At 45.8% G+C, this 17,759-nt stretch overlaps 1 protein-coding gene across 2 annotated transcripts in view; it reads right to left on the reverse strand.

Annotated features, from left to right (window-relative positions):
- NEMF (nuclear export mediator factor) overlaps positions 1–15,594 on the reverse strand; it is a 36,687-nt gene extending 21,093 nt beyond the window's left edge. For both annotated transcript variants that reach the window (XM_081875868.1, XM_081875867.1), the window contains exons 1-16: positions 15,431–15,594; positions 14,469–14,537; positions 13,517–13,619; positions 12,138–12,263; positions 11,425–11,573; positions 9,387–9,454; positions 8,701–8,784; positions 6,839–6,912; positions 6,240–6,310; positions 5,143–5,218; positions 4,643–4,705; positions 4,114–4,191; positions 3,788–3,996; positions 2,033–2,206; positions 1,570–1,633; positions 167–255 (exon numbers count right to left, since the gene is read on the reverse strand). In XM_081875868.1, the coding sequence (XP_081731994.1) occupies positions 167–255; positions 1,570–1,633; positions 2,033–2,206; positions 3,788–3,996; positions 4,114–4,191; positions 4,643–4,705; positions 5,143–5,218; positions 6,240–6,310; positions 6,839–6,912; positions 8,701–8,784; positions 9,387–9,454; positions 11,425–11,573; positions 12,138–12,263; positions 13,517–13,619; positions 14,469–14,537; positions 15,431–15,489 (1,556 nt within the window). In that variant the 5' untranslated portion in view covers positions 15,490–15,594. The remainder of the gene's footprint in view (positions 1–166; positions 256–1,569; positions 1,634–2,032; positions 2,207–3,787; positions 3,997–4,113; positions 4,192–4,642; positions 4,706–5,142; positions 5,219–6,239; positions 6,311–6,838; positions 6,913–8,700; positions 8,785–9,386; positions 9,455–11,424; positions 11,574–12,137; positions 12,264–13,516; positions 13,620–14,468; positions 14,538–15,430) is intronic.
- Between the last annotated feature and the right edge of the window lie 2,165 nt (positions 15,595–17,759).

Here is a 17,759-nt window from a genome sequence, read left to right on the forward strand (position 1 = left end):
GGGAATCCGCGCTCCACAAGACGAAAAAATCGCAAAACGAAGCAACTCGCGGAACGAATTAATTTCGTCTTGCGAGGCACCACTGTACTTAACTCACATCACACAGACAAGAACATGCAAAAGATGTTCAGATAATTCACTTGCTTATATCCGTGCACACTCTCACCAGAACACCTTCCTCGCCTTCTGAATAGTGGAAACCGTTTGAACTTCTTTCAGTGTTTGCTTGGTCTTCTTTTCCGCTGATTTGAAGGCCTGTTTAGGCAAACAAAGAAAGAAAGAAAGAAAGAAAGAAAGAAAGAAAGAAAGAAAGAAAGGAAGGAAGGAAGGAAGGAAGGAAAGAGTCAGGGATGTGAGAAAAGTCCTGCTGGATCAGGCCAATGTCCCACCTAATCCAGCATCTGGTTCTCACGGTGACTGAACAGTTGCTTGTGGGGAAACAGTAAGCAGAATTTGGGCACAAAAGCAGTTCTTCCCTCCTGAGATTTCCAGCAACTAGAATTTGGAATTTAAAGAGATCTCCCAAGTTGCAATGAACTAGTGTAGGCAATGCAAATGGCAGATGCTCAAAATGAGCAGTATTCTGTTCCTGGACCTGCTTATGTGCTGCCTATACCTGCGGGCGGCTTACAGCATGTTTGCCTTTGACCATCTTGCTCTTAACTGCTGCCGGATCAGAAGCAGACACTCTGGATTCACCAACAGCAGGCTTGGAGGGTTTGCCGCCCCCAGACTCCACAAGGCTATTCTCTTGAATTCGGCTCACTTGCCACTGAACCTTTATATCAGGGGCGGAGGAAGAGACCCTTTTGCAGGCAGGAAGAGACCTTTTTCAGCTCCAGGGCCAGATCCATACCCCTTCACTCGCCATTTTCAGACTTACCTCCAATCTTAGCACCATGGGACGAGAGTGCAAAAATGTGCACTGCCAGCTTTTACTACGAAAGAGCAAAGAGAGGCTTATCTCTGATCTTAGCATTTAGCCCTAAGATGAAAGAGAAGAGATCCCTTGTCTTCAATCTTAGTACTTAGCACTTATATCAGAGATAACAGATCTCTGTGCAGGACGTAACATGACTTCAGGTGACTGACAAGTGCACTTGCTTTGCATAAGATTCGGAGGTCAAATTCACAGGCCTACCAGGCCTGGCTGGGCCCATGGGCTAGAGGTTCCCCACTCCTGGTTTCTAGTACAGTGGTACCTTGGTTTACGAACTTAATCCGTTCCGGAAGTCCGTTCTTAAACCAAAGCATTCTTAAACCAAGGCATGCTTTCCCATAGCAGCGGGGAACTCAATTTACAAATGGAACATGCGAAACATGTTCTGCTTCCAAGGCAAAGTTCACAAATCAAAACACCTCCTTCCGGGTTTGCAGCATTCTTAATCCAAGTTGTTCATAAACTACGCTATTCTTAAACCAAGGTACCACTGTACTGGAGCTTATTTTCGGTTGAGGTATATGAACCGCGGAAATTGTGAAAAGCTCCAAGCAGACTGGAAAGAGTTGCTTATGGCTGCTGCCATAAAGTGTCTCGAAGGAAGAAAGGCAAAGAAATCGCAAACGCACCCTCTCTGCAGCTTCCACCGTTTTCTGGGTTTTTCTGGCTGCGTGCCTCTTGTGATCGTAATACCTGGGAAAGAAGCAGCCGTGTCAATGTCTCCATCCCGTTCCCTTCTTCCGTTGTTTGCCTTTCCATGCAAGATGCCTTGTACGCCCACATAAATAGCGCAGAACCCATGATCTGGAAGATGCTAAATTTGTTCAAAAGGAGTGCTAATCATAGCGCTTCGTCCACTCCTTGGAATAAGTCAATGGTGGGGGGGTGGGGAATGGAAAGGTGGCCTAGTGCTCTGCTGAGAGATTTGAAGTAATGGATCTCAGAAAGATCTTGACTTGATGCCTTGGGCAGGAACAAAAAAAATGCAATTAAGGAGGCGAGAGGAACCCCTTGATTCATGGGCACTAAACTGGTCCTATATCCCAGGGCCGCTTTCAGGGGCAACCCCAGCCAAACACTCGAACCCCTTACTTCTTGGCATTGGCATAAGCAGACAAGCTGAGATCCAAGTCCACAAGCAGGGGCTTGTTCTTCTGGGGCTTCGGAAGTGGTTTGGCTTTCTTCTTCTGCTTCCTCCCGCTCTGTGGCTCTTCCGCCACCTCCCCTTCAGCTTCCTCCTCCTCTTCTGAAAGCATGTAAGGGTTTCTAGCCAAGCAGAAAAGACAGGCATTGCAAAAGTCCAGCGCCAAAAATGTCTACCCTTTTTATTTTATTTTTTAAAAGTATGTACACTGCTAGCTGCAGGAAGACCAATTGAAAAGTTCTGACCAGGATTTCCCATTCATTCTGTTGATTGTGCACATGATCTGTGGCCTAATAATACAGTAAAATTCTGCATTGTTTTCTGTGCCTAGAAAGCTGAATTCAGCAGAGTTATTACACACGTCATGTGTGTTTTCCGTTGTCTGTTCTGTGTGGTTTATTCTGCTTCTGTCAGTCATAAGGAGGGGAAAGGAAGTCATCCCGCGCTAGCAGGGGTGGGCAAGAGCTGAAGTATAACTACTTAGTGCAGGGGTAGCCAATCTTGACACCCTCCACATGCTCCTGGGCACATGTATAAAAAGGTAAAGGTAAAAGGTAAAGGATCCCTGGATGGTTAAGTCCAGTCAAAGGTGACTGTGGGGTTGCGGCGCTTATCTCGCTTTCAGGCCGAGGGCGCCAGTGTTTGTCTAGAGACAGCTTTCCGGGTCATGTGGCCAGCAGGGCTAAACCGCTTCTGGTGTAACGGGACACCGTGATGGAAACCAGAGTGCACGGAAATGCCATTTACCTTCCTGCCGCAACGGTACCTATTTATCTACTTGCACTGGCATGCTTTCGAACTGCCAGGTTGGCAGGAGCTGGGACAGAGCAACAGGTGCTCACCCTGCCATGGGGATTCAAACCACTGACCTTCGGATTGGCAAGCCCAAGAGGCTCAGCGGTTTAGACCACAGCGCCACCCACGTCCCTATTGGGCTCATGTATAAGCATGTATAGGCTCCGGGGAGGCTGGAGGGACATTGCTGGGACAACTCTTGGGTTGGGACAACTAGCTAAAATGTTTTTCAATGTTTTAAACAGTTCTAATTTTGGCTCCTCTGTTTTGTTTTTGTCGGGTTGGGGTTGGTTAAATGTTCAGTTGGGTTTGGCGGTTATTTTAATTTGCGTATAAACATAAAGTGTTCATTATTGTCATTATTGTTACTATTGTTATTATTGATTTCTATTGATTTATTGGTTTGTTTGTTGCCTGTATAGGATATTCTGTTTTTTTAATGTTTGATGTTTAGCTGTGTTTCTATATATGCTGTAAGCCGCCCAGCCAGGTGGGTGGGATATAAATATAACACAACAACATACCAATTTACAAAAACAGCTCCTTGTTGGAAAAGCCTCAGCACTGCTGATTTCAGTGGTACCCAAGTAGCACTCCCAATATTCTCCAGATTACAGGCCTCAAGCCAACCTAGGCTGGGGCTGGGGCTTATTCATCCAATTAAATTGCAGATAAGAACCCAATGCTGTCTTTGCAGGAACAGGGACCCCACTCCCATTGCTCCAGCACTTGGTCCTCGGAGGGTTACTTTGTCTCCAGGCAGTGAGGTCCCATTTTCAGCTATTCACAGTCCCACTCCCCCAATTCTGCCTAATCCTGAACCTCCTAACAAAGGAGTTTCAATACACACACACACACACCCCAACCACCCCTTTCCAGCGCGTTTCTCCCACCTGCCCGGCGCTTACTTCAGGAGCATCGTGATGTGGTTGGTCTGCAGCTTCAGCTCTTTGATGGCGCTTGCCACAGGGTCCCCCTGGGCCTGGGCTTCTTTGACGATAGCGCCAATCTCTGTCCAGTCAATCTGATTGGCTAAGGCGCTGCGGACCACCTGGATGGCTCGGTCAACGATCTCCAGGTTCATTTCCACAAGCTCCCCTTTCACCTTGTCAATTTCCTTTGGGAAAGTGGAGGAGACCAAAAAAGCAGCAGCTGAGATTCTCTGGAGTATGACAAATGGACTGAAGCCAACAATTTATGGAGTTATCACGGTGGTACGATAACAACCCTTTACCTGAGCTTGATGGAGAGCTTCAAGCCGGTGCTCATGGTCCTTCCGAACATTTTCCAGCTTCTTTAGTGCTTGTTTCTCCTTTCAGGGCAAAATGAAGGAGGAAAGAAAGACGGGTGGTGATTTGATGCTCATGCCAACTCAAGCATCGTGAGCTGAAGGCAAAGCAGGAGGGGAGGGAAGGCTGCAAGCAGGTAGCTAGAAAGAGCCACTCTGGGCTACGGGGGAAAGGAGTAGACCTGGCAGGTCTGTAGGCAGCTGGCAGGCAGTACATCTCCTGAATCACCCCAAGTTGACAAGATGCAGGAGCCAAGGCTGTATTAGCAAAAGCAGGGAAGCTATCTTACAGAGAGCTCCATGTGTGTTTCACAGCAGCAGAACTTTCCCCTCTAATGCTGAAGCTATTAGGGTTCTCAGCAGGGACAAAAGTAAAATTCTCCCCATCTGAACGACAATCCACAGCTGGCAACTGGCTCCTTAGGGAAGCCACAAGGTGTTGTGTCAAATGCTAATTCTTTCACGAGGTCGGTACCTGCTGCAATGCCTTCAGGTCTATCTTCTGTCCTTCTAGCTTGGAGTAAAATTCATCCACTGCCTTCCAAAAGAGATGAAAACTTTTTAATATATATATATATGTATCAGGAAGTTGTTTTTCATTTCTCATAAAAAATAAAAGTTCAGAACAAAACCAATTACATCCAAAAAGGCCCTTGAGTTAGATTTCCTTCAATCTCAAACTCCGAAGTCTGAGTTCAGAATTCACTCGAGCAAAGCAACTTTCTGTGTCGCAGCTGCCGCATTCTGGGAACGCTCAAAAGTACAGATGCCACCACCCGCCGCTTCAAAAATCTGTAACTCAAAATCCTTGGCTCTTAAACCACTATGCTGCATTCAGATCCATCTTGCTGCAGCCACAAACAGTTGGCAGGATTCTAACTCAGTGGCCACTGTGGCTTCCCAGTACCACCTGACACAATAAAAAAATTACACCCCAGTTATAAAAGACAATAAATACCAAACACAGGACCGTACCTTGTTGAAAGAGTCAAACTCCACGTACGGACATCTTGTGTGTTGTGAAAACAAGAAAGGGTGAAATTCCTCATATCTGCAAGACACACATTGGATAATGTAGCAGCAGCAAACCAAAAGCAGCTAATGCTATTCTAGGCTGCATCAAAAAAGAGCAGAGGGCTATTCTAAGGTTGGAGCTGACTTATTTAGTGGCGCATGGAATTGCCATTGTATAGCTCCTGTATAGAAGATTCACGAAACAGAGTGTCAGATGCTGATGGTGGTTGCTCGTGAGTAACCAGGCAGGACTCCGACCTGTCTTTTACAGGTTTTAGTGTGCAAACTATTTGCAGTGCAGATCTACCAAGTTCATGTCCGTCTCAGTCACTTGCAGAATCCGGGAGTGGCCCCTTCCGGCTTCTCCCCCAACATAAGAACTTTGACACCCCAAGCCTCCTCCTCCCCTCCTTGTGTTTCACCCCTCTGCGCAAGTTGGGCGACGGAAGTGAAGTGGCGTGCGTCCCTCCTGGCCAGCCTGGCCAGGTGAGGCGCTGGGGTTCTCAGCAGCATCCTCCAGCCCTTTCCTCGCCTGGCTGGCCCCTTCCCTCTCTTCTCCACTAGAGGTGTGGCTTTCCCCAAGGCTGGAAGAGGAACTGCTCCTCAGGAGCTTCGGAGGCTCTCTGTATCCCAACGGCCCCCCTGCCTGCCTCCCCTGTTCCGATGGCAGCCCGCTGACACAGAGATTAAAATCTGCGTATCTCATTGTCAGAGTTCCGTTGGGACCGCACCAGCACAAGTACACAGAGAGAGAGTTGTTCTCTGGACGTATTTCAGGAATATTTGGACTATTTGCCTTTGAGATATTGAGTTGCGGGTGCGTTTTTATTATTTTGGCATTGTACACATTAATTAAGATTTCATGATTTAGAAACTGTTGATATGTAATACATTCTGTTAACAAATTTTTGTAAACATACTTGTTATCTGAGATTCCTGCATTGCAGGGGTTGGACTAGACAACCCTTATGGTCCCTTTTCCAACTCTACAATTCTATGATTCTATGACCAGCAGGAAAGTGAGGGGCCAAAAAGGAGGCTCTCTTCAAAATACATACGTGAGGATTTCTTCTGGAGGCTTGTTGGGTTCCAGACTTGGCTTTTTCTCCCTCTTCTGAATGATATAACCCTGCCAAAAAAAAGAGAAGTAGAGAAACCCTGAGCAGCATTTCTTTTCAGTTTTCTGTTCTTGGAATTATTGTGATTATTACGGTTTTTATTTTTAGCTACCCATCAGTAAGGGCGAGTCAGACCAGAGCCTACAAGACAGCCTGGGGTGAGGGGATGGGAGAGACTAGAAGCTTGGGTCACAAAAAGTGGAAGGTAAGCACTAGGCCAGAACACACTGGGAGAAAAAAGTACGGATCACAACAAGACGACCACAAAATCCAAATTTGTACGCCTTCTCCAGAATACATCATTTGATATGAGAAAGGTCAAACCACAGCTATTTTTGCACAAGATTCTCTGGGCTCCCCTCCTCCTTGGTCCAATAAGTCTGCCTTTTGCATCACTGCCTCCACTTCTGGGCTAGGGAGCTTGAGAATGTTTACTAAACCCACCCCTCCCTGGAAGATCTGCAATGGCAATGTTTGAACATTGCTTCTCTGGAACCAGTGGGGTGTGCAGAAACCAGAGCCCTTCAGCCATGAGCTACCTTGCCGTTAAAGTTGTCTGTGATCGCCATATACTCTTCTGCTTTCTGTAGCGCAGCAAGCACCTTTTCAACATCTAAAAAGAGAAAAAATGGAATCCAAGATTTTTGATTCTGTGGCTTCCTGCCGTGCTACAGCATATTCTCTGCATACTGGAGGCAGACTGATTATCAAATCAGATCATCTGTCCACCTAATCCCAGGATGGGAACCCGGAGCCTCCAAACCCTATTAGACTGCAACTCCCATCATCTCTGACCACTGGTGATGCTGGCTGGTGGCTGGTGTTGATGCAGTCCAGGAAGAGTTAGAGGGCAACAGGTATCTCATCCCAGATCTAAGCTCAATGTTGCCAGCAAACTCTCCAGGGTTTCAGACAGGATAACAGTGGTACCTCTGGTTATGAACAGGATCTGTTCTGGAGGCCCAGCCGTATCCCAGAAATTTCATAACTGGAGGACCGCTTCTGCACACGCACACAGCGCCGCAGAGTGCTTCTGCACACGCGTGAGTGGCAAACCCCTGAAGATCCTGTAACCTGGAGGTTACACAACACGAGGTACCACTATATTTTCAGCCTTGCCTAGAGATGCTGGGGATATGATCAAGCCCAGAGCTGCAGACTGGCCCCGAGGCTGGTTTAGGAGAATGAGAATTAAGCATTTCCAAAGCGTCAGCTGTGTTAGCCAAGTACAGTGACACCTTAAAGAAGTGGTTCTCAAAGACTGGCGTGGCAGGAGAGGATGACAAGTGTGGTGGGAGATTCAAGGACAATCAAGGAAACATTTAGTATAGTATAGTATAAAAATATTATTTATAAATGAAGTTACCTAGCAAAAGCTCACACCTCTCATGGAGTTTGTATACATATTTAAGGTACATACATAAGATGCTCATTTCTAATTAAATTTTGGGAATTATTCATGTTCTTACGTAAGCTGCATTGTTTTATACTTTCTGGGTGTCCCATGATCGTATTATAAAGCAATTGTGTTCTATGTTATAAATCAGTTGCTATTTGTTGTTTCTTTTTGTTTCCCAATGTATTTCTTAGCAATTAAAAAATTGCTAAGGGCAAATTGTTTTTCTGAAAGTGTGGCCCAGAAAAGAAAAGTTTGAAAACCAGTGCATCATAGGCTAACTAATTTATTATGGTTTAAGCTTTCAAGGACTCATGCGCACAATATTAGCTGGCAGGTATGTAAAGAAGGAAAGTGTAGGTTGGGAGGTGAATGAGGTGCAAAAATGACATACCATAATGATCAGAGCTGAAATATATACCCTATACAAACACCTTTAACCTTTTGAGCAGCATATTGGTGATAATTGCTGAGATGATCGACTTAACACCACTCGTATGTCAGGGAACCACTCACAAGAAACAGGGAATTAACCAGGCCTAATACAGTGGTGCCCCGCAAGACAAACGCCTCGCAAGACGGAAAACTCGCTAGACGAAAGAGTTTTCCATTTTGGAGGTGCTTCGCAAAACGAATTTCCTATGGGCTTGTTTCGCAAGACAAAAATGTCTTGCGAGTTCCTGCAGGTTTCCCCCCCCCCTTTTTCTAAGCCGCTAAGCCGCTTATCTGCTTATCCGCTAAGCCGATAAGCCGCTAAAAGCGCTAATAGTGCTAATCCGCTAAGCCGTCAATGGGCTTGCTTCGCAAGACGAAAAAACCGCTAGACGAAGAGACTCGCGGAACGGATTCTTTTCGTCTTGTGAGGCACCACTGTAGATGAAATTAAAATGATACACCACACTGCACAACACAAAGATCTTGAAATACCAGGCATTATACAACTCTGTCATGTGACATGCAAATGGGTGTGCGGCGCATTTCGCGATGAAATGTCTGGCCACTTGCCTTTCCCTTCTATCTGTTCTGCTTTGGCGTTACTGGAAATTCCCGCTTCCATCAGGCAGTGCTCAATAAGTGTGGCTCCATAAGCTATAAAAAGTGGAGGAAGGGAGAGAACCATTTATAAGACCAAACAATTAGCGAGAGACATGGATTTAAAAGAATCCTTCCCCCCCCCCACACACAAGGATTTTTTTTCAAACAAGGCAGAATATGGGACATTTTATACACAGGGGATAAAGAGGCCTCCATCTTCAACAACAATTTGTTTAAATAAATTAAAAAATTGTCCAGTAGCAGCTTAAGAGACCAACTAACTTTGTTCTGGTTGTTCTCTAAGGTGCTACTGGACAATTTTTTAATTTTTATTTATTTATTTCGACTGCGTCAGACCAACATGGCTACCTACCTGAATCAACAATTTGTTTAGTCTGTCCCTTCCCAGCTCCAAACAAATATATGTCATTTTAAGTATCGCGGCAAAAGACCTAGCACATCTCAAAAACATTACAGCTCTCAAAAGCAATTGGCTATTACTGGTAGAAATATACCTGTTATTTGATGTTCCAACAGGATCTCTTAGATATATTTGTAATCCTGCTTTCTTCTCTAGTGCTCAAAGTTGCTGACAAACTTTGAAAAACAGAACATAGCTTATTGCTGATTTCAATCTTAACATAAATGGTACTTACGAAGGTGAGGGTTTAGGACTCTCTTTAGCTGGTCCCCTTTCGGTGCACTGGCTATTATTTCTGTCAACCTGTTAAGTGGGAGATGGGGAGGAAGGTCACCCCCCCAAAAAAGAATACATTGCTATAGAATGATATTGAAGAGGAAAGCACATTGTGAACATAAGAAGGGTCTGCCGGATCAGGCCAAGGGCCCATCTAGTCCAGCTTCCTCATCTCACAATGACCAGCCAGATGACCGTGGGAAACCTGCAAACAAGATCTAATCACAAGAGTCTTCTCCCCCAATCTGGTTTCCAGCAACTCGCATTGAGAAGCAGTAAAGTGGGACCTCGTGTTCCAGAGGCCCATCCGTAACGTGAAATGCCCACAACTCAAAGCGCTGCGTCTGCGCAGGTGTGCGGTGCTTCCGGGTTGCCGCAGGACATAACGCGAAAAGACGCGACATGAAGCGGATGCAACACGAGGTATGACTGTATTGCTTCTAACTGCGAAGACAGAGCGTAGCCATGGTGGCCAGTAGCCGCTGCGCTGACAGCCCTCTCCACCTCCATGAATTTGTCTAATCCCATATCCCCAAAGATAAAATTAACATATTCCTATACGCAACAACAGCAGCCAGAACGTTGGTGGCCAACAATAAGGGAATGGCTAAATTAACTATGTGAGTATCTGGAGTTAGCAAAATTGATGGACATAAGAAGGCATAAATCTAAAACTATGGTACAGAAACAATGGGAATGCTTAAATGAATATTTACTCAAACAGGGATCAAACACAAAAGTTTGGTTGTGCTTAGACTAACCTTGTGACGAATACAGAGAATACAAAGATTAGATGGACTATGAAAGAATTTAAGGAAAGGAAGTGACTGAAGAACAGATGTAAATTTAAAATAGATAACCAAGAGACGTGTGGTGAATGCGGTGGAAGTCTTTTATAATATTTTAACTAGGATTTAAATATTGTAATGTTTGAAGTATAAATTTGGAATTATTGATTATGAAAAGTATTTTTTCTCTTCATCCTTTTCCTTCTTTCTTTCTTTTATCTTAGGTCTTTCTTCTTTTCTAGTCTGCATTCTGGAAAATTGTGTAGATAAATGTTTTTATGTATGGTTATGTATTGTTTCTATTTTTTTTCTTTTCATTTTTCTGTAACATCGATTAAAATTTAATAAAAATGATAATTTTTTAAAAAAAGAATTTGTCTAATCCCAGGCTGGTGCCATCCCTGCCCCCTGTGGCAGGGAGTTCCGCAGTTTGACTTTGCGCTGTGTGAAAAAATCCTTTCTTTTTTCTGTCCTGAATCTTCCAACACTCAGCTTCAATGGAGGCCCACCGGTTCCAGCATTATGAGACGAGAAAAGCATTTCTCTATCTACTTTTTCCGTGCCATGCATATATTTTTTTTAAAAAACTCCTATCATGTTGCCTTTTACTTACTTTTTCGCTAAACTACAAAGTCCCAATAGGGACGCGGGTGGCGCTGTGGGTTAAATCACAGAGCCTAGGACTTGCCGATCAGAAGGTCGGCGGTTCGAATCCCCGCAATGGGGTGAGCTCCCGTTGCTCGGTCCCTGCTCCTGCCAACCTAGCAGTTCAAAAGCGCATCAAAGTGCAAGTAGATAAATAGGTACCACTCCGGTGGGAAGGTAAACGGAGTTTCCGTGCGCTGCTCTGGTTCGCCAGAAGCGGCTTAGTCATGCTGGCCACATGACCCGGAAGCTGGACGCCGGCTCACTCGGCCAGTAAAGCGAGATGAGCGCCGCAACCCCAGAGTTGGCCACGACTGGACCTAATGGTCAGGGGTCCCTTTACCTTTACCTTTACAAAGTCCCAAACGACGCAACCTATCTTCACAGGGGAGTCACTCCTTTCCCCTTGACCATTTTGGGTGTCAAACTCAAACCAGAGCAACTTTACAGCCCAGCAAGCGGGTCTTCTGAAAAGCAGCTCTACTCAGTTCTTGGAGAAGGATGGGGCGGGAGCAGATATTGCTTTCTCCCCCAAACTAAATGCTGCACAAAGAACAGAGGTACCTTTCCAAATTGGGCAACGGTGCTGCTGCTTTGGCGTTATCGACCGGGTAGTGTTCCCGCACTGCAAACTTTACATCATCTGCTTCATCCGTGCGAAACCTCAGGATGTTCAGTATTAGGTATTCGTGGTCAGTAAGAACAATGTTGCCCTGCAAAAGAGTTTCCAAGCAAAATGCGGGTTTCAACCTATAAAGTCTTTATGGAGCCTCTCCCTGTGTCAGCATTATTATTTTTATTAATTACTTCCCTTCACCCTAAAATCCCTGGGCAGGTTATAACATTAAAACACTCTATTTAAAACAGCTTAAATCAAATTACGATCACAAAAATAAAGGATACACTTCAAGTGTCATGCTGTTTTACGGATTTGTAAGCCGCTTTGAGACACTTTATTGTGGAAAGTAATAAAACAGTCAGAAGACAAGGGTGCAATTTTAGTTCCTATGCTGTGGACTTAGATACTCAACATTCACCATCCACACTACCTAGGGAAATTTGGATTTCTTTAATTACTATTTATTTATTGCTTGTCTGCTTTGCATATGGTATGACGCAGTACCCTGCTACTGCCCTTTTGGGTTGTTAGTAATGGCAGTAAAGGAAATTCGAAACAAAAACGAAGAACCTTCCCACCAAGTAACAAAGCAGCGGCACAAGGAGAGAGACCAGCCTTTTCACCTCCAAGACCCGCAGCTCTTTCACCCTCCACTTACCCTGTCGTACAACTCTATAATCAGATGATAGGCGGCTTCGTCGCTCCCAAACTGGAAATCGACTATCCTGTCGACGCCAAGCTGTGTCACACTCACAAGCCTTCTGGTCTTCAGATGCTTGCGACACTGTCAGCGGGGAGAGCACAAACAGGTCTCACAAAGGGGCAATGAGGCACAGGCGTTGGCTCTTCCCCTGCAAAAAGCCAGGGTAGCTGGGGACTCCCACACCCCATAAATAAAAATGCTGATATCGTAGTCTCTCATAAACCTTTGGATCATTTGGAATATTTGAACAATGGCCTGATAAAAGCAGGAGAAGCATGGTGTTGGGGAGAGTCTAGAGTGGTAGTCATGTTACGGATGGGATCCGTTCCGGAGGCCCAAGCGTAACATGAAAAGCCCGCAACTCGAAATGCTGCGTCTGTGCAGGCACGCGGTGCGATTTAGCGCTTCTGTTCATGCACGAGAGGCAAAACCCGGAAGTAACCCATTCCAATACTTCCGGGTTGCTGCGGGACACAAGATGAAAACACGCAACCTGAAACGGATGTAACATGAAGTAAAGGTAAAGGGATCCCTGACCATTAGGTCCAGTCGCGACCGACTCTGGGGTTGCGGCGCACATCTTGCTTTATTGGCCGAGGGAGCCGGAGTACAGCTTCCAGATCATGTGGCCAGCATGACTAAGCCGCTTCTGGTGAACCAGAGCAGCACACGGAAACGCTGTTTACCTTCCCGCCGGAGCAGTACCTATTTATGTACTTGTACTTTGACATGCTTTCGAACTGCTGGATTGGCAGGAGCAGGGACCGAGCAACGGGAGCTCACCCCATCGCGGGGATTCGAACTGCCAACCTTCTGATCGGCAAGCCCTAGGCTCTGTGGTTTAACCAACAGCGCCACCCGCATCCCAACATGAAGTATAACTGTATTTTAAAAAAGAAAAACCTATAGGGAAGGTCTGGCAGAAGCAAAGGGTGGAGCAGATGTGACTTTGGCTAATCGAAGACCTCCCCATCACTTGTTTGGCTGCTGAGTCTTCAGCAGATATTGCTAGCCTGCCTGCTTCCAGAACTCACTCCGCCACATGAACGCGCATATCTATGTAAAACACTCCAAAGCCTTAGAGCATAGAGTGGAATTATTCACCTACTCCTGCCAGGAGAAGGAAAGATGAGAGCTCTCCATTCAACAAGAGAAAACCAAGGCATAAGCCTTGCTGTTATTTGGGCCTGTAGTCTCATACTGCAAGGTCCATACGTGAAAATGCAAAATGCTTGTATGGCTAGCCTCAAAGATGAAACGACAGCATTAGCGGCTTGGCATGTTTTCTCTCTCCACCCCAGAAATCTGCAGCATGCAGAGAAAGATGCATTTACCTTCATTGCAAATCCAGATGGCATCATGTTCTTGGGCCACTCAAACTCTGTTGTGTGAATTCTTATGCCAGATTCCAGGAGAAGCGTAGCCTTGAGGTCTGGCCTAATGACAACAGAAGGCATCAGGGAGCATCTAGGCAGAGATTTGGCGTAGATGTGGGCGCAACACATGCTCTTCCTCCTCTGGGAAGTGCAAGCTTGCATTTTTAATTTTTTCAAAATCAAACACTCTATTTGCATGCTGGCATCCACTCGCTCGTAATAAATTTATGCAGTTGGTAATAATAAAGATCCCCAGAACTGAGGTTTCCCATGAGTAATCACTTGAAGGATCTTTTTAACAATCAAGCAGTATATAAATTTTATGAACTAAACAATGTTTAGAAACTCAGAGAAAGTAGTGTGTGAAGATGCTTGGAAAAGCAAGGACAAGTGAACCTTCTCCCTACGTTTAACAACAGCACCAGGAAAATACATAATATGGGCATGCTATGCAGGGGAGGAAGGAGAGAGAGAGATTGTAATCATTCACATTTAAATGAAGAATACAGAAGAAAGCAGAGGGGACAACATACACCTGTATCTTTGAAGAAAAGTCCCATTAATTTTAATGCATCTTGATTTCATGTACTACATTCAAAAGACTACATTCATAGGAAACAGGTCCGTGTTCCAACTTCCTTTTCATACATAGTGTTCTAGTTTTGTTTGGCTATTTTATCTCATCGGAGATTGAGATACATGTAAAACACACATACAGTTTCAAAAGTTAGAAATATTCCAAAGAGAGCTGGGATACTAACCTGTGACTCTCCAGATGTTGCTGGCCTACAGCTCCCTGACCATTGGCCATGCTGGCTGGGACTGATGGGAGCTGGAATCCAGCAACATCTGGAGGTCCAGAGGCTTCTTGCTCCTGAAATAAAGAAAACAAGGAAGTTTTAGCTCTTACTTCTGAAGGCGAATAAGGTATGTCTTATTGTCCACATCGTAAACGTTGTTTACTCTCATTCCCAACAAGCTGGAAAAAAAAGAGACAGGGGAGAAAAGGCATATATATTTATATTTTTACCAGTCTATAAAATATAAATATATATTTATATTTTTACTGTGGCGGGCGCTGTACTGGCTGTGACGTCGCATGGGGGCAGTGCATGCGTTAAGTCACGCACCGTCCTGACGTCACCTTCCCGCCCGCCCGTCCGCTACATTGCAAGGGGCATGTACGCTGGTCACTGTTTTGAAGGGGAGTGAAGAACACACACACAAAAAAAGGTAACTTGTTAATTTAACGTCTATTTCTATGAGGAGGAGTAATTCTGAGGGGTCAAACAAAGAAATAATAAAAAAGTGACCAAAAAGTTATTTTTATAATGACGAGTTTTGCGGCTCCCAGTTTGTTTTTTCCTTCGGAAACGGGTCCAAGTGGCTCTTTTTGTCTTAAAGGTTGCAGACCCCTGAACCAGGGGAAACATCAAGTACAGCAGTGTTTCCCAACCTTGTGCCTCCAGCTGTTTTTGAACTACAACTCCCATCATCCCTGACTAGCAAGACCAGTGGCAAGGGATGATGGGAACTGTAGTCCAAAAACAGCTGGAGGCACAAGGTTGGGAAACACTGAAGTACAGAGCAGCCTTCCTCCTTCCTCTGGCGCCTTACAGAGGTTTTGGACTACAACTCCCATCGACCCCCAGCCAGCTCCCACGTGACTTGGACTACAACTCCCACCAGGCCCTGCCAACGAATGGGAACTGTAGTCCAAAGCTCCTGGGAGGCACCTGATTGGGGGAGGCAGGCAGAGGCGGGGCCAGGTAAAGGGGCGGGGCTGTGGGCGGGGCCAATGCCCAAGTGGGCGGGGTCTCCGTTGTCGCGGGGGCGGGGCCGCCGCCCGCCTGTCTCGAGGCTCCCTCCTACCTCTGGCGCAGCTCGGCTATCACCGCCCGGATATCGACCGTGCTGAAGCGGGACTTCATGGCCGGGCCTCTCCTCTCCGCGGCGGACTCTGCCCTGTCTCCTCTCGCCGCGCTCCGGGACGCTTTTCCTCCTGTCAGGCGCCGAATCGCCCGTGCGCATGCGCCTTGCGCCACGTGACCTACGGCGAGCCCACTAGGCCAAAACTCTTCCGGCGCGGCGTTAGGGAAGGAGAAGAGCTCCCTGCCGCCCTCTGCTGGACGGCGTGGAAATGGCAACGCTTGGCGGTGCAGGAGTTTAATGGTGATGGGAAAGCACTTTTCGTATGCTCAGAGGTCCCCGCTATTTCTTCACCTTGTTTATGCATTGCATTTCTACTCTACCTTTCCTCCCTGAAGCGGAGGGTGGTATTCCTAGGTCTCCTGCGAGGCATCCAGAGGGTGCCCTTATTGCTGCTGATCTTAGCAAGGGCACCTTCTTAGCATCTAATATAGCCCATAACAGCCTAGGACTCCGGAGCTCAAGCAATCCTCAGCCTCCCAAGGTGCCACCATGCTCAGCTGTTGGAGGAAGCCCGATACGCAGATTTGAATTCAGATCTTGGGGTCTGGAGTTTGGCTGGCACCTAGGAGGAGAATTCTGAAACGTTTTATTTAGGGGAGCATGTTGCTGTGAGATGGGGAGCTTGGGCAGGACAGGGTTAATGGAGCAAGGCTTATTTAATACTCCTGACAAAGTTGCTAGGCACAGCTTTTGTTAAGGAAAGTACAGGTGATGCGTTTCCATGGCTACTGATTGTTAGGTGATCTCTCTCAAGGCTTCTGAATGGAGCAGAGAGAGGCCTCCCACCCAGCAGCTGAGAGTCATGTAATCTAAAAAGGGAGAATTAAAAACTGCAGTTAGGCCAGACTGAGAGAGAGCCAAGTTAAGCCTCTGTAAGCTCTGTTTGAGAGGATACTCTTGAGAAAAGCGGATTTGGGTCTCCAGTGTTTAAATCTGGGGTGGGGAACTGGATCCCACAATGGGTTGGCTACATGCCTTCCTCACACACACACACACACATGAAAGCTTATACCCAGAACAAACTTAGTTGGTCTCTATAAGGTGCTACTGGACAATATTTTAATTTATTTTGACTGTGTCAGACCAACACGGCAACCTACCTGAAGCTACGCACACAGATAAAGGCCAAATCTGGCAAGTGGGCAGTGGTGCCCACCTGCCAATCGCATGGCATCAGGTGACCTGCTTTACCTGAGCCCAAGGTTAGAAATCAGATGGTGTTAGCAAAGTCCCAGGGCTATGAAAATGCTGGTTAGTGGTGCCTATAGGACAGGTGGATATGGAATATTTTTGTTTTGACAAGTTTTTGCACCTGGATGAAGCCACCTCTGCCTTAGGTGTTTTGTGCTATTAATTAATTAATTAATTACTATAGTGCATTTCATCCGCTATTCTGTTGTTTTCCAGCCTTCCGGTTATTTTTTTTTGTACTGCTTTTAAAACAGTAGACTTTTTAGCTGTTTTTTATTATGTGACCGTAATCACCTTCACGTGCATGTAAAAGGCAACTCATTAATTGATAAATAATGATATAATCCTAATGGTGTCTCCATCCATGCTCAGCCTGTAATTTTGCAAATAAATGCAAATATTACAAAATACCAGTAAGTCTCCAGAGACCTCCTTCTAATAGAAACGAAACTAAACCTGGGTATGCAATACGCCCTGGAACTTCTTACTGCTTGGAAGTGGGGTGAGCGTAACACTAGAGATTAATTTTCAAAATGTGCTTAGATAGGCTTCAGCCAGCCTGATAGCAAGGAGGAGTATGGTTTCCAGGGATAATAGACACTTTGCACAAGTTCAGAGACATGTGCATTTTAATTTTATTTTCAGAATTGAGAAGAGAGGATGCTCAGGATGGTGGCTTTGATCTGGGCGAATTCAGCATCCTGTTGGATCTTGTTACAGATAGGTAGCCGTGTTGGTCTGCCATATTCAAAACAAAATAAAAAAATTCCTTCCAGTAGCACCTTAAAGACTTAGTTGGTCTTTAAGGTGCTACTGGAAGGATTTTTTTTTATTTTTTTTTGACTGTTGGATCTTGACACACTGAGGACCATTGTATTGACCCCAACCTTAGCAATGCACTCATTCTGCAACGTAGTCCATAGCAGCAGCCTAGAACTCTGGAGCTAGAGCAGCCTTCCAGGCTCAGGTCTCCCAAGGAGCTGGGATTACAGGCAAGAGCCACCACACCAGGGCTCCTTGTTTGCTTCCTGTGTGTCCATCATCCAGAAGATGGCAGCAAAGATCAAAACACTGAATC

This window comes from Podarcis erhardii (assembly GCF_964252035.2).
Source record: "Podarcis erhardii genome assembly, chromosome: 1".
Classification (NCBI taxonomy): Eukaryota; Metazoa; Chordata; class Lepidosauria; order Squamata; family Lacertidae; genus Podarcis; species Podarcis erhardii.